The 11901-nt window shown below is 40.1% G+C and overlaps 1 protein-coding gene across 1 annotated transcript in view; it reads left to right on the top strand.

Annotated features, from left to right (window-relative positions):
- IQCH (IQ motif containing H) overlaps window positions 1-11901 on the top strand; it is a 51493-nt gene that overhangs the window by 13306 nt on the left and 26286 nt on the right. The window contains exons 9-12 of the mRNA XM_015873302.2: window positions 240-306; window positions 4428-4511; window positions 6488-6663; window positions 10214-10486. Of these exons, the coding sequence (XP_015728788.2) occupies window positions 240-306; window positions 4428-4511; window positions 6488-6663; window positions 10214-10486 (600 nt within the window). The remainder of the gene's footprint in view (window positions 1-239; window positions 307-4427; window positions 4512-6487; window positions 6664-10213; window positions 10487-11901) is intronic.

The raw sequence follows: 11901 nt of genomic DNA, 5'->3' as shown, positions 1-11901 counted from the left end.
TTTTTTTTTTTTTCATTCATATTCTGTTAATTAAGTGAGCAGCCTCTAATCTTCCCCTGCCAGTAGCTTCATGTAGCCACCTAATTAAATTAATTGGGGAAGATGTTTTAAGTATGTAATTAAATCAATTAATATAATTTATGCCTGGCTTAACTGTACAGTGGAAAAACAGCTGAAGTTTGACTAGATGAATCCACTACAGCTTCCTGTCACTGATCAATGCTCTTCTTGATTTTTAGCATCTGGCAGCCAACTGGAATCGCATCAGGACCTCCAGGAGGACTATTATCCATATCCCATCATTAGGTATAACACTTTTGCCTGCAAATCTATCAGCAACCTCTATTACCCACCACATTATGACTCCTTGATTGAGTTCAAGGAAGGCCCCTTGTTTTATTCAAATTGGTCTCGGCAGGAAAATGTTCTCGACATGATGAGAGTAATAACACAGGGCCTTCGCTCGAAACGGCGTTTAATTTGGGGATTAAGCAAATAAAGTCATTATGTGGGGGCCTCTATTCAGCGGAGAGGTGATTTGCTGTAATTTGCTTTCATCTGTATGAAATGAACTAAAAAGTTGTATTTTTCCCCCTGAAATAACAGATAATGTTTCCAGCCTCCTTTAATGATAGGAAAACGCGGGCCTGCGCGCGTTGTTGCTGTTGCAGCAATAAGCCAGGATATTGCTTGTACACTGTTTTTAATCAAATGTGCAGTCAAAATGATAAGCTACATTCTCTGAAATTATTTAGTTCTAATTACGAGCAGATGGGATGCTTTATTTGCACCTAGGGCGCCTGAGCAAAAGGAAATGCTGTGTGAACAAGAATAATTAAGAAGTTGAATAGTGTTTTTTGCGCTTAAATAATCTGCAGTTTCATGTTAATTAGCACTAATGTAATTATTTAATTACATTTATGAATTGGGGAGCTTAAAAGCTGTTTTCTGCTAAGCAATGGTGAAGTGTAGGTGTTTAGAAATTAAAGAATGCGATTTCTTGGGGATTTCTAACAGGCACGGATCATCTCTTCAGACACGGCATCGTGTTGAAATGCTTGAGATTTGATTTGTGTTTTGCATTTACGTTGCAAATTAATCGACCTGAGAGATTCAGGGTTTTGTAAAGTGAGTTGGTTACGGATGGGATTAATGCAGGCTGTAAATAAGTGTGAAGCTCTTGTTTTTTGGAGCCCAGGTAAGCTTTAATTCGATGATTCTGCCGACTGCGTTTAACGCAAACATACATTCGATGAACAATTATCTTTAATTACACCTTTGTCTTAAAGTCTCGCGTGAATATGCCAGGATGTGTCTGGGTCCTATCTGAGAGCAGGACCATTTAAGATTAGTTTGTATATCCCAGTGCTCTTAACTGGGTAAAAACGTGAAGGGATGCGTTAACACATGAAAAAGCAAGTATTAATTTAGGTGCCTGAACTCAGAAGTAGCTGCGCTGTTGTATGGCAGATGCTGTCATAAGTTATATTAAAACAATCTTGGTATGATCAAAACAGTTTGAGCTGAAACATGAATCAGAGTGCCCATGTTTCGCCAAATCGTATCATCCCGTGGAATTACGAAAGCTTTGAAAGTATTTTAACCTCTAGAGATGTGGGTAAAGCCCATCCTGTTTAGCACTGGTATGGAGCACGGTCTTGACTCTGTAATGAGCTGCAGTCTGCTGTGAATGTGGGATACAAGTAGGGTACAAGTGGAACTTTAGCCTTAGTGAGAAAGTCAGCAGCAAAGGTAACCTGAATGCGGATGTTTTCTTAGAAAATTAGGAAACCTCTTAAAGGCAAGCTTGGAAAAATTAGGTTGTCCAGTGGAGGGATTTGAAGGTATTGTTTGAAAGAGTGATTCGTGCTTCTTTATGCTAAATTAATGTTTCTTCATGCTAAATTAATTGTTGTTTCTTCAAGCTCTATCAAATGTTGAGCCCAGTTACCCAGCCCTGTTGTTTGTTTTCTACTCTTTTCCGGTGATGCTTGTGCTCAGCCATATCTTGTTGTGTTTATTTGGAAACAGAAGTGACAAAATACCCTCAGCAACCATTCTTTTCTTTGCATTCCCATTAGGAAGGCTGCCTGGGTAAGCTTCTGGGAAGCTGGGCAATTGAAACAAGGACTGTTTGTTTCAGCTTAGGACTGAATGGCAGCTGACTTCAGCTGGGCTTTCTCTGTTGTTGTTTTTAGTTTCTAATGCTGAATCTGAATAATCACAAAATGGTGTCTGAGTTACAGACACCAAGAGGCATTGTTTGACCATATGCTGCTGTTGATGGTTTCCTGTCTTCAACCCAGTAGACCAAAAAGTGCCCCAAACTTTCCACACACGTTTCCCCAACTTTGGCGTTTGGATCAAGTTAGAATCTGATCTTTCTTGTCATGCAAGTGGAATTCCAATAGACGCAGATAGAGTTTTAACTGAATTTCTCAGCAGTTTTCATTTTAAGAACAGTTTCAGACTTCCATTTCTGGAAACAATCCAGGAACAGGGACAGCAAAGGGCTTAAATTACACTGCTGTGAGGAACAAATGTTTCCATTTATTTCCCCAAAACAAAAACTTCTGACTTTAGTGCGGCTGAAAACAGAATATCAATTTCCTTGTGTAAAGATTGGTTAGCACTCTTGTCAGCTAGCGTAATGAAAAATGAGCTGTAGGCTTCTAATCAGATTTACTCCCACACTCTAATGGATGAATACACTTCTGCAATATTTGGGATTTGAATACTTTTTCTCTTTTAACTATTTTTAAATGATTGATGGGTTTTTTTTTGTACCCAAATAGCAGCACTTCATACAGCCTGCAGTACATGCAGCAGAGCTTTCCCATGTGATCCAGGAATAGTTTCTTTAAGCACTTTCAGCTGAGCAGCAGGTGCCCTGAGTGTAGGGAGGAAAGTTAAATGTTATTTATGACACCCATTCCAGGCTCTTGGAAGCACACGGGGCTGAGCCCTGGGTCCCTCCTTCTCCTCCTTCCCCTTCAGCCATCAACCTGTGGTGGCTCAAACTGTCCCCTCCTCCACTCTGCTCCTTCTCTTTCCAAAGGTGGAGTTTGAAAAGTGTTGTGGATCCTTTGCTAAGGAAGGCACTCAAAGATGAGTGAGATTTATCAAGAAAATGGCAGTTATGGGCGTGAGGTCATGGCTGAGGTTGGAAGGGGAGGTGACAGCAGGCCCCTTGCCATTAATTCCTACACCAGTTCATTTAGTACTTCTATAACTCTCTGCACAACTTAGCCCTGCATAAATTGGGAGCAGTCACTGAAATCGCTGCACATTCACTATCGTAAAACTCACGCAGAGGAGGGAGGCCCTCCTTGTCCTTTGGGTGACACTAAACTGAGAAATGAAAGTTCCTGGTTTGTGCTTTGCGAGGCTGACCCTCCCTTGGTGGGGTGCCAAGGTGCTCTGATGCTCTGTGCAATGTGGCATCGTCACCTCACTCCAGAATGTCCATTACTTATATTAATTGTCCTTGCAGTAAAAAGAAAAAAAACCAAAAAAACAGCGTTTCCATCTTCCAGAGGTAAAGCAATGAAATATTTGGCAAATTTTTGTCCAACGAAGCTTTTTGTGGCTGATGGTGAGCAGGTATGTAGCAGCGTTGTAAGGGTCATGTTAAAGGATCAGTCAATTCTGTACAGCGAATACTGAGTGCTAGGCTGAATGTCCTTATTGATTTAATCACAGCTATTCCAACCAGCGACTCATACTGTGTGGCTGTGTGTTTGGATATTCGTACTGATTCACTCAGAAACAACTTAATTTTTAAATTACAGGATTAGAGATTATAGCCACAGTGGTCATGTCATTTGCAGCAGTCCTTTTGAATGCAAATATGCAATCAGTTGGAAGTCTGACCTCCAGATAGGTAATCCTAGCTCAGACAGGCTGCCTCTCATTCATCCTCTGCAACAAAGTGATCAGGTACCAGTGAGACACCTCCTTAATGAAGTGTTTTTGTTGCCTTTTATCTGTGTGAAATACAAAACGTGCGGCTCTACCGGGATTTTTGCTTAATGATGGTGTCATTTTTTGTTTTCACAGCATTAAAAAAAAAAATAAATCCGACAGCACAGAAGATTTGAGCAAAATACTCAGATGTGGCTGCACGTTTAAATGATAAAACTATATGGGTCTGCAGCATTTTGCTATTTACTTACAATCTCATCCCACAAAAGCATGGTGTTCCATCACAGAATCACAGGGTCACCGAGGTTGGAGGAGACCTCCAAGATCATTCAGTCCAACCATGATGCAATTACCATGTTTAGGATTTGAAATGCTTGCATTACAGCTTTTAAAATATGAATCTAGAGTAGCTGATATCTCATAAATAGGTGTCAGGGGGGTTTTGTGTGTGGTTTTTTTTTTCCATACGTTCCAGTGGGGGTGACTTTGTATTTGTTTTCCAGGGTATTCCCAGTGCATCCGTCAGCGTATTCCTGATCTTGCTCTTCAACAGAACTTGCAGCTGGGAAGGCTGTGTGACATCCTGGGTATGTTAAGAGCTGTCAGCTGCCTCTGTTGTGATTATCTAACCATACCTGTGTGCTAAAGAATGCCGGGTGAGGAATTTCCTCTTGTATTAATATTAAATACAGAGAATGTGCCAGCTCAGAAGCAATTGTGCTGTTTGCTCCTGTCCAAGTAATCCGTAAGAACATGAAACTCATCTTTTTCTGACTGTGATGATGTAAAACAACCTCATGCTGAGCACCACGGACAAGCCAAACTACTCGGTGTTCTACAGAGTGAGGTAGCTGATCCTGCTAGAGTTCATTCAGGCTCACACGGAGAGAAAGATATGCTAAAAAAGAGCAAGATCTTATTTAAACCAAATTTCTTTTAATTAGCAAATGAGGCAAGAGACATACATTAAAAGTTTTTCCCTAGAACGATGGTCCTCTCTTAAGCAAAGCAAATGTAAAGTATTATTTGTCAGTGACCAACTCCATTGGCTCCCTGGAATGACATACTTTACTTGATTCATATATATTTCAGTATCATTATTATTTTATAAATGCCATTTAATAAGTTGGTAACAAAAATACATTAGATCCAGAAATTTACAGTTGCCGAAAATAATAATATAATTGCTTTTATATATTATCTAGACACTAATATTGTTTTTCCACAGTACAGTTTTATTTTTTCAATTCTTTAACATAGGTTTTTTTTGGTCTCTAAAATGATAGTTAGGAACTTAAAGGTACAAAGTCAGTGTGCTATATGAGCTGTCTTAACTAAAAATCTGCAAACAGAAAAATTGCTTCCATTGTAAAATGTAAGACAGACCATGAGTAAGATGCAAACTAGCTAATTATTAAGTGAATTATTAACTATCTCAGTGCTTTACCTGTGCCTTGCAAAAGAGCATTGACATGGTGGTGGTGTTTTTTCCATACAATACCAGAGGATCTCTGCTTGGTGTGACCTCTGTTAGCTAACCTGTCTCTGGAGCCCTACTGCATCCAAAGCAGACCTGAATTATCTCTTTATAGGGCAGCACAAAGAGTGGTAAAACGTCTTACAGCATGTTATTCACCAAATTCAAAGTGAATAAGGGGGATACCATATTCCTTCACAATGTAAGGTTCAGAGTTTGCTTACTCCGATCCTTGCATTGCTTCTGGTTCGATCCCACGTGGTGGCAGTTGTCCCTGGCACTTTCAGGTCTCTTGTTTCTGTGCCCAGCAAAGACAATGAATGAGTTCCTGCTGATTTCAGCAGGAGTTGGAACAAAATCTAGGAGTGTTTTTGGCATTATATTCCATTAGTTTTACAAGGCAATTAATCCATTAAGCCATCTATTAATGTTTCAGAAGAGCACAGTAGTTAAAATCTTCCTCCAAAATGGCATATATTTAAGACTTTCTGTGCACTCGGTGTCCATCAGATCGAGTTGTTTTACATGCAAAAAAGCAGATTTCCGCAATGTGGTATTTAAGTAGCTAATCAACACACTGACCTGCTCAGCAATAGTTATTAATGGTATCCCACCACGAGCTTTTATGTGGACAGGACAAGAAAAGGAGCAGGCCATGCAAAATCCAGGCAGTGTATGAAATTGTGATTTCATCAGCTTGCTCAACTTAATAGTTCAGTTTTATAATTTACTGAAGTTAATGGGATATATTTTTAAAGCGGTGCACAATTCCCATTGATGTTAATGTGAGCTGTGCAGACAAATCCCCCCGCCACTCCTTCAAAATTCTGCCCCCAATATGTTCTGCAGATTGAATTCTGGAAACTAGCTATTTCTTTGGCTTGCTGACCTGTCTTCAGAGAAATGCTGAAGCACAGAAAAAGCAGTTAAACCGCTAAGACTGGGGAATTAGAAAAATCTCGGGTTTATTTTCAGCGCTTTTTTAGCGAGGCTGTTTGTTAGCAAATGATCAGGAATCATCAGATTGCAGTTCTGAATAGAGCCTACCTTTCTCCCAGTAATGAGCACTGTGCCCCTTTGTTTTAGATGCCAACGTGGACGTCATCTACATCTGCCCCCTTCATCTGAGTGAGGAGTTACTGCAGTATTACAATAAACTCCTGGGTCTGCAGGCAGCTGTTAGATCTGGGAACCCTGAGGACATGAGTGACCTGCAGGACAGGTTCAAAATTCTCACCCCTGAAGCTATAAACAGCTTCCCTGTGAGTTTGTCTTCTAATTACTACAGCTTGAGGGATGCAGTAAAATTAAATTGGAAATTTTATAACTTGTAACGCTCTGGTACACATCAGTGAAATATTATTGCAAGTTTAAGGGCTTTACTGATTAGACTACTAGTTAGAGCACTGGAAATAAATATCCCGGTTTAGTTTATAGACTTAGTGGAGATCGTCCTATATCGGCTATTTGCAGACAACTGTCCATTCTTACCATATGCTTGGGACTGTGAACTTGATAGATTTATATCTGTAAGCAAATCAGAGCAATAAACCATTCTTATTGCTCAAACCTTCTTCCTGGGTAACCCAGCATCCAACCATTCATGCATTCGTAGTGTTTCTTGCAATTAAATCCACTTTGGAAAGAACGGGACTTAGAGTTGTTGAGGTCGGATAATACAGATATTACTCTTATACCTGGCAAGTCATTTTTAAACTCATGCACTGTGCCATGATGAAAAAAACCAGACCTTAGCTATTGTGCACTCCATAGAGCATTTCTTATGGTACTGCACTACAGTTGAAAGGAATTCTATGTTGTAAATATTAATTATACAGCGTGATTGCTAACATTTGATATCTAGAAAATTCTGATACCTGTGTGTCTCCCATATCTGTGCTCTGAGTCCTGTTCCTGGTTTCAATTTGTATACATATTGATAACCCTTTTCTAGTTATTTTGTTAAACAAATACTGGTTGTCCCATATTTAGATCAAGATTAATCAGAACATAAATAAGCTTTCTACACATAGTAAATGTGTGAGCTTTTCCAATGTAGTTCTGTAGTAGCATAACACATGTATGTCTGAACCAACTTCTGCTGAAGCAGTTTGAAACCACCCTGGAAAAAGGTGCTCATTACTTTTCATGGTATAACAAGGGAGCGTTGGGTCAGAGCTGCTGGCTGGTTTTGCAGCAGTTAAAGTGAGTTCTGTAGGTACGGATGTGTTTTGTTTTCTCTGAAGCTGGAGGAAAGCATTAAGTTGCCATTTGTGTTTTAAGGAGCTGGGCTTTCCTTTAGTACTCATCCGTCATCTGAATGCTGCTGTGATCTGCAATCTGTAATGTGCTGGGCCAGAATTTGACCCTTCACCTTGAGAAGTAATATTGTTTGGATGGTAAATCCTTGATAAATACCAGTGGTGTGTTTTGTTCTCTTTCAATTGCACTTTGGCTACTGTACCTTTCTTTTTTATTTTCCCCTCTGGACACCAGGCTATTTTTCCAGTACTAGTTACAAAATGCTGGAAGCTTTAAAAGAACCTTTGATGTGAAACATGCTAAAAGTATCATCTAAAGCACATCATATTATGGACAAACAATGTGCCGCTCAACATGGATGTGCTGACAGGAATGAAAAATGGCTTTAATGACCAATTTTGGTCACGGTGATTAGACTGAAGTAGTTCCAATATAAAGGCAGATCATTTTCAAGCACGCATCTCTTCTGTATGGCAGTTACTCTTCCAAATTTCTGCTGAAATATCCTAAACAAACTTATTTTCCAGATAAAGAGCAAACAACTCAGTTAGCATGATTTACTGGGAACTATTTGCATGCTTTGATATAGGGAGCTAGCCTTAGTTTCAAGGGCTGTGTGGTTCTTTCATGCATATGGACTGTGCTCCCCACCCGGGTCCTGAATGCTGAGAAGTAAATTAGTGCCATCGGTAACAATAGGCAATAGGTTGAGGTATACCCGTGGCTGTTCAGCACACTACACCTCTTTATATGCAAAGCCCTCAAACTACCTTATTTTCACCAAGCATATGTTTCTTTCCATCCGCTGCCTAATGTGTCCTACAAATATATCTCCTATGTGTGGAAGAATCTGTACTTGTAACTGCTGATAATCATCCACTGGTCTCAGTGACCTTGGTGTATTCAGGAAGGAGACTGGGAGAAAGAGGTGTCCCTACACCTGCATCCTCGGGCAGATGCTGGCCATTAGACTGATCTCATGGGACTCTGTGCAGCCAGGAGCAGTGTGATACGCGCTGCTGCTTCTCGGCTAGCTGCAGATTCAAAATGGGGGAGAGGCGGTTTTGCCATCTTGGTGAAGCAGATGCCAAGTTCAGCTTCCTGGGGCTTGAGAAGTTTAAAAGTTTAAAGAGCTTTGCTTTGGTTAATCCACTAACTGTTATTCCATGCAGCACTGTGCTGGAATTCTGGGCAATACTCAGCTCTCCTGGCTTTTCCTGCTTTCACTCACACTGCTATGTATCACAGCAGCCATACCACTCTCAAAACAGAAATGAACCAGGTTTTACAGCCTGTTTCCTGCACTCCTTAATTAACTGTAAAATCCATTATTGAGAGACACAAAGCAAATCTCGTCTGTACATCACTGCATCTGCCCCAGGGAGCGAGTGACCGGGGATGGATATCGATCCTGTTCTCTGTGTGGCAGAGCTGCCACGGGACCGACAGAAAGGGCCACCTCCATGCTTTTGTAGTGATGCTCGAGAGAAAAGAAACTGAATCAGAGCATTAAGGGTCTCTCTCTTTGCCCTTGTAATTGTGACTCCCCTTTTCCTAATAGAGTTTTGGAAAGTCTGTCATTTCCCCGCTCTCCTTGCAGTTGGTTTGGTGCCTTTACAGGCAGACTTGGACATTTCTTGGAGCTCTGTGTTTGGTACAAGCAGGTGCTGGGCAGTTGTCAAAAGAGCTCTCCTCTTGTCTACTTCCAAGGGCTTTCGTGTCTCCTTTCCCACCATCAGCCCCACTTAAGTAGTGGAATCAGTATTTCTTCTCAAGTCCATGTAAAAGAACACCTCGGTCTTTGAAGGAACATAAACTGGGTTTCTCAGTCCCGGCAATCCCTTGCAAGGCTGTCCTGATGAGGGATGTTTTCCTGGCAAGGGCCTCAATTAGATCAAATGTCATTGTAAAGAAGTTTTTCCTTTTTAAATTCCTCCCCCAAAGTTGAAGCTTTTCTGCTTTAAACAACAAAAAAATACTTCTCTCCCTTTGAGCGCCCAGCGGTTGCATTTACAGTAGATATCAGAACTACTGTATAACGTGAACGTGTATCCCCGGTAATAATTTAATGTGATCAGTGAAAGCTTTAGTAAATCAAGATGTTTTACTCTCAGAGAGTTGCTTAAAACACTGCAGAACTGTATGGTGAAAGACGTTCTCTGCTATAGGGGTTTTTCTTCATTTTTGTATTGATTTTCAGGCGCTTTAGAGTTAAACGATGCCAGCAGTGTTGCTGAGATGAATCACTATTATCCAAAGGCCACCAGCCTCTCTGCCGACTGACAGAAGGATAATTCCGCATGGATCAAATAAATACAGATGTGTAGTAATTAGTTCTATTCCCAGTGAGCCCATTTCCAGCACACTAAAGATGTGCACGATTATGGAGCCTCACCCCAACAGCTTTTATCAATTTAAACTGCTAAGCTACAGGATAGGTCATAACCCAGCCTGCTATTAATAATGTATTTATTGTGTGTAACATTATAAATTAGGTCCATGGAATTGAAAAGAACACCTTTTAACAAGAATAATGTTATCTTTATACAGAAGCATCACATGTGCCTGGCCACCCAGCTGAAGTACAGTCCCAAGACAATCCAAAGAATAAAAATCCTCATCCAGAGCAGAGATGCCTACATTATCGGAGGGGTTCCCCACAAGGATGATTTAGCAGTGGCTGACATGTTAAATGTGCCGATATTGGGCTCGGTACCAGAGGTGGCTCATCTCTATAGTACCAAGTCTGGAAGTAAACAAATTTTTGCCAGTGCTGGTGTGCCAACCCCTCCTGGAGAATCTGACATCTACAGCCACGAGCAGGTAAGCAGGACGTGCTCTGGGTTGTGTCAGTATGCAGGCGCCTATTTTCACTTGATGGGATGCAAGCTTTGTGCAATTGCCATGACTGTATTGATTAGAGCCTAAGTAGGTTTGATTAAATTGTGTATGAGATTGGGCTCTTTTTGGCCGTGTCTAACCAAGTAAATGCAATTCACATCCTAGTCAGGAAGCAGTACAATTGTTCTGATATTCTTCACGTTCTTTCTTGAGAATATATAAGGCCTTTTGGTTCAGTTATTTCAAACAGCTTGTGTTGCTGCTCCGTGGATGAAGTCACGGCCCTAATGAAATTAACAGGAGTTTTACCAGTGACTGAAAATAGCACAGAAAACTAAGGATTTGATGAAGGGAAAATTTCTTCCACTTAAGAAGTCAGCTCGTTCAATTTGGGTTTTACTGAGCATATCTGCAGCTGAAGTTAGCATTGATAGATTCAACTGTCCTGCCAGCATAACAAGAAAGAGAGCAAAACGTGAACTAAGATTACAAGGCATGGGACTTTCCTGTAGTATGTTCAGTTGACACTGAACATTCATAATTAGTGATTATGTATTTAAGTATGCTTTGTAATGATTCTATTTAAAATGTGTTGATAGAACCCAGGGAAATAATCAATAGATATTCTTACTGCTTCGAGAGGTTTTTCACATTTCTTTGCTTTTATTAATCACCTTTAACACTGAAAAGTGCCTAAGCTACTCAAATACATTGCAGCTTCTATAGTAGAAGAAATAAATATATGATCAATGATCTGTAAAACAACTATTTGATTCATTGTTAAATAACTAACTTACATGAATCCAATGCTTTGGATTCACAGTACAGTGTTATGGAAGTTCTGCAGCTGTTTGCTTGTATGAAATATTGATATTTTAGGTTAAATAATCAAAGCGAGGTGACACTATGTTAAAACACAATTCAATTTTCACTTAAAGATAGCACATAACTCTTTATGATTGCTGCAGTCCTTACAGTATTATCGATCCTTTTCATTACTGTAGGGGAGTCATCAAGAAAAACACATCTATGGGATTCTCAAAAGCCACAAATAATGGGACCAGAAACACAGATGTAATGGTATTTGAGGTTACTGAAAACTAACAGACAAAACAAAAACACAACAAAACCCCAGTCACACAACAGAAGTCCCCAAAATTGCTACGAAAAATACCTTCTAGACAATCAAAAAGATCTGGTAACACTTTTTGCGGGTTCAAAGGCATCTGCCATTCCAAAGAAGCTAATTGCATCCTACACCAGCTGGGCAGAAGGCATTTTAAAGCCATTTAAATCTGTGTACATATACAAATAAATAATTAGCATTTTAATAAAGCCCGCCTTGTATCTGCTTCATATATTTATAGCCATGTAATGTACTCTCCAGCAGGAAAATT

Source organism: Coturnix japonica, chromosome 14 (genome assembly GCF_054131305.1).
Source record: "Coturnix japonica strain WE chromosome 14, WE-NBRP24, whole genome shotgun sequence".
NCBI lineage: Eukaryota > Metazoa > Chordata > Aves > Galliformes > Phasianidae > Coturnix > Coturnix japonica.
This window is presented reverse-complemented; position numbering and strand designations above follow the sequence as displayed.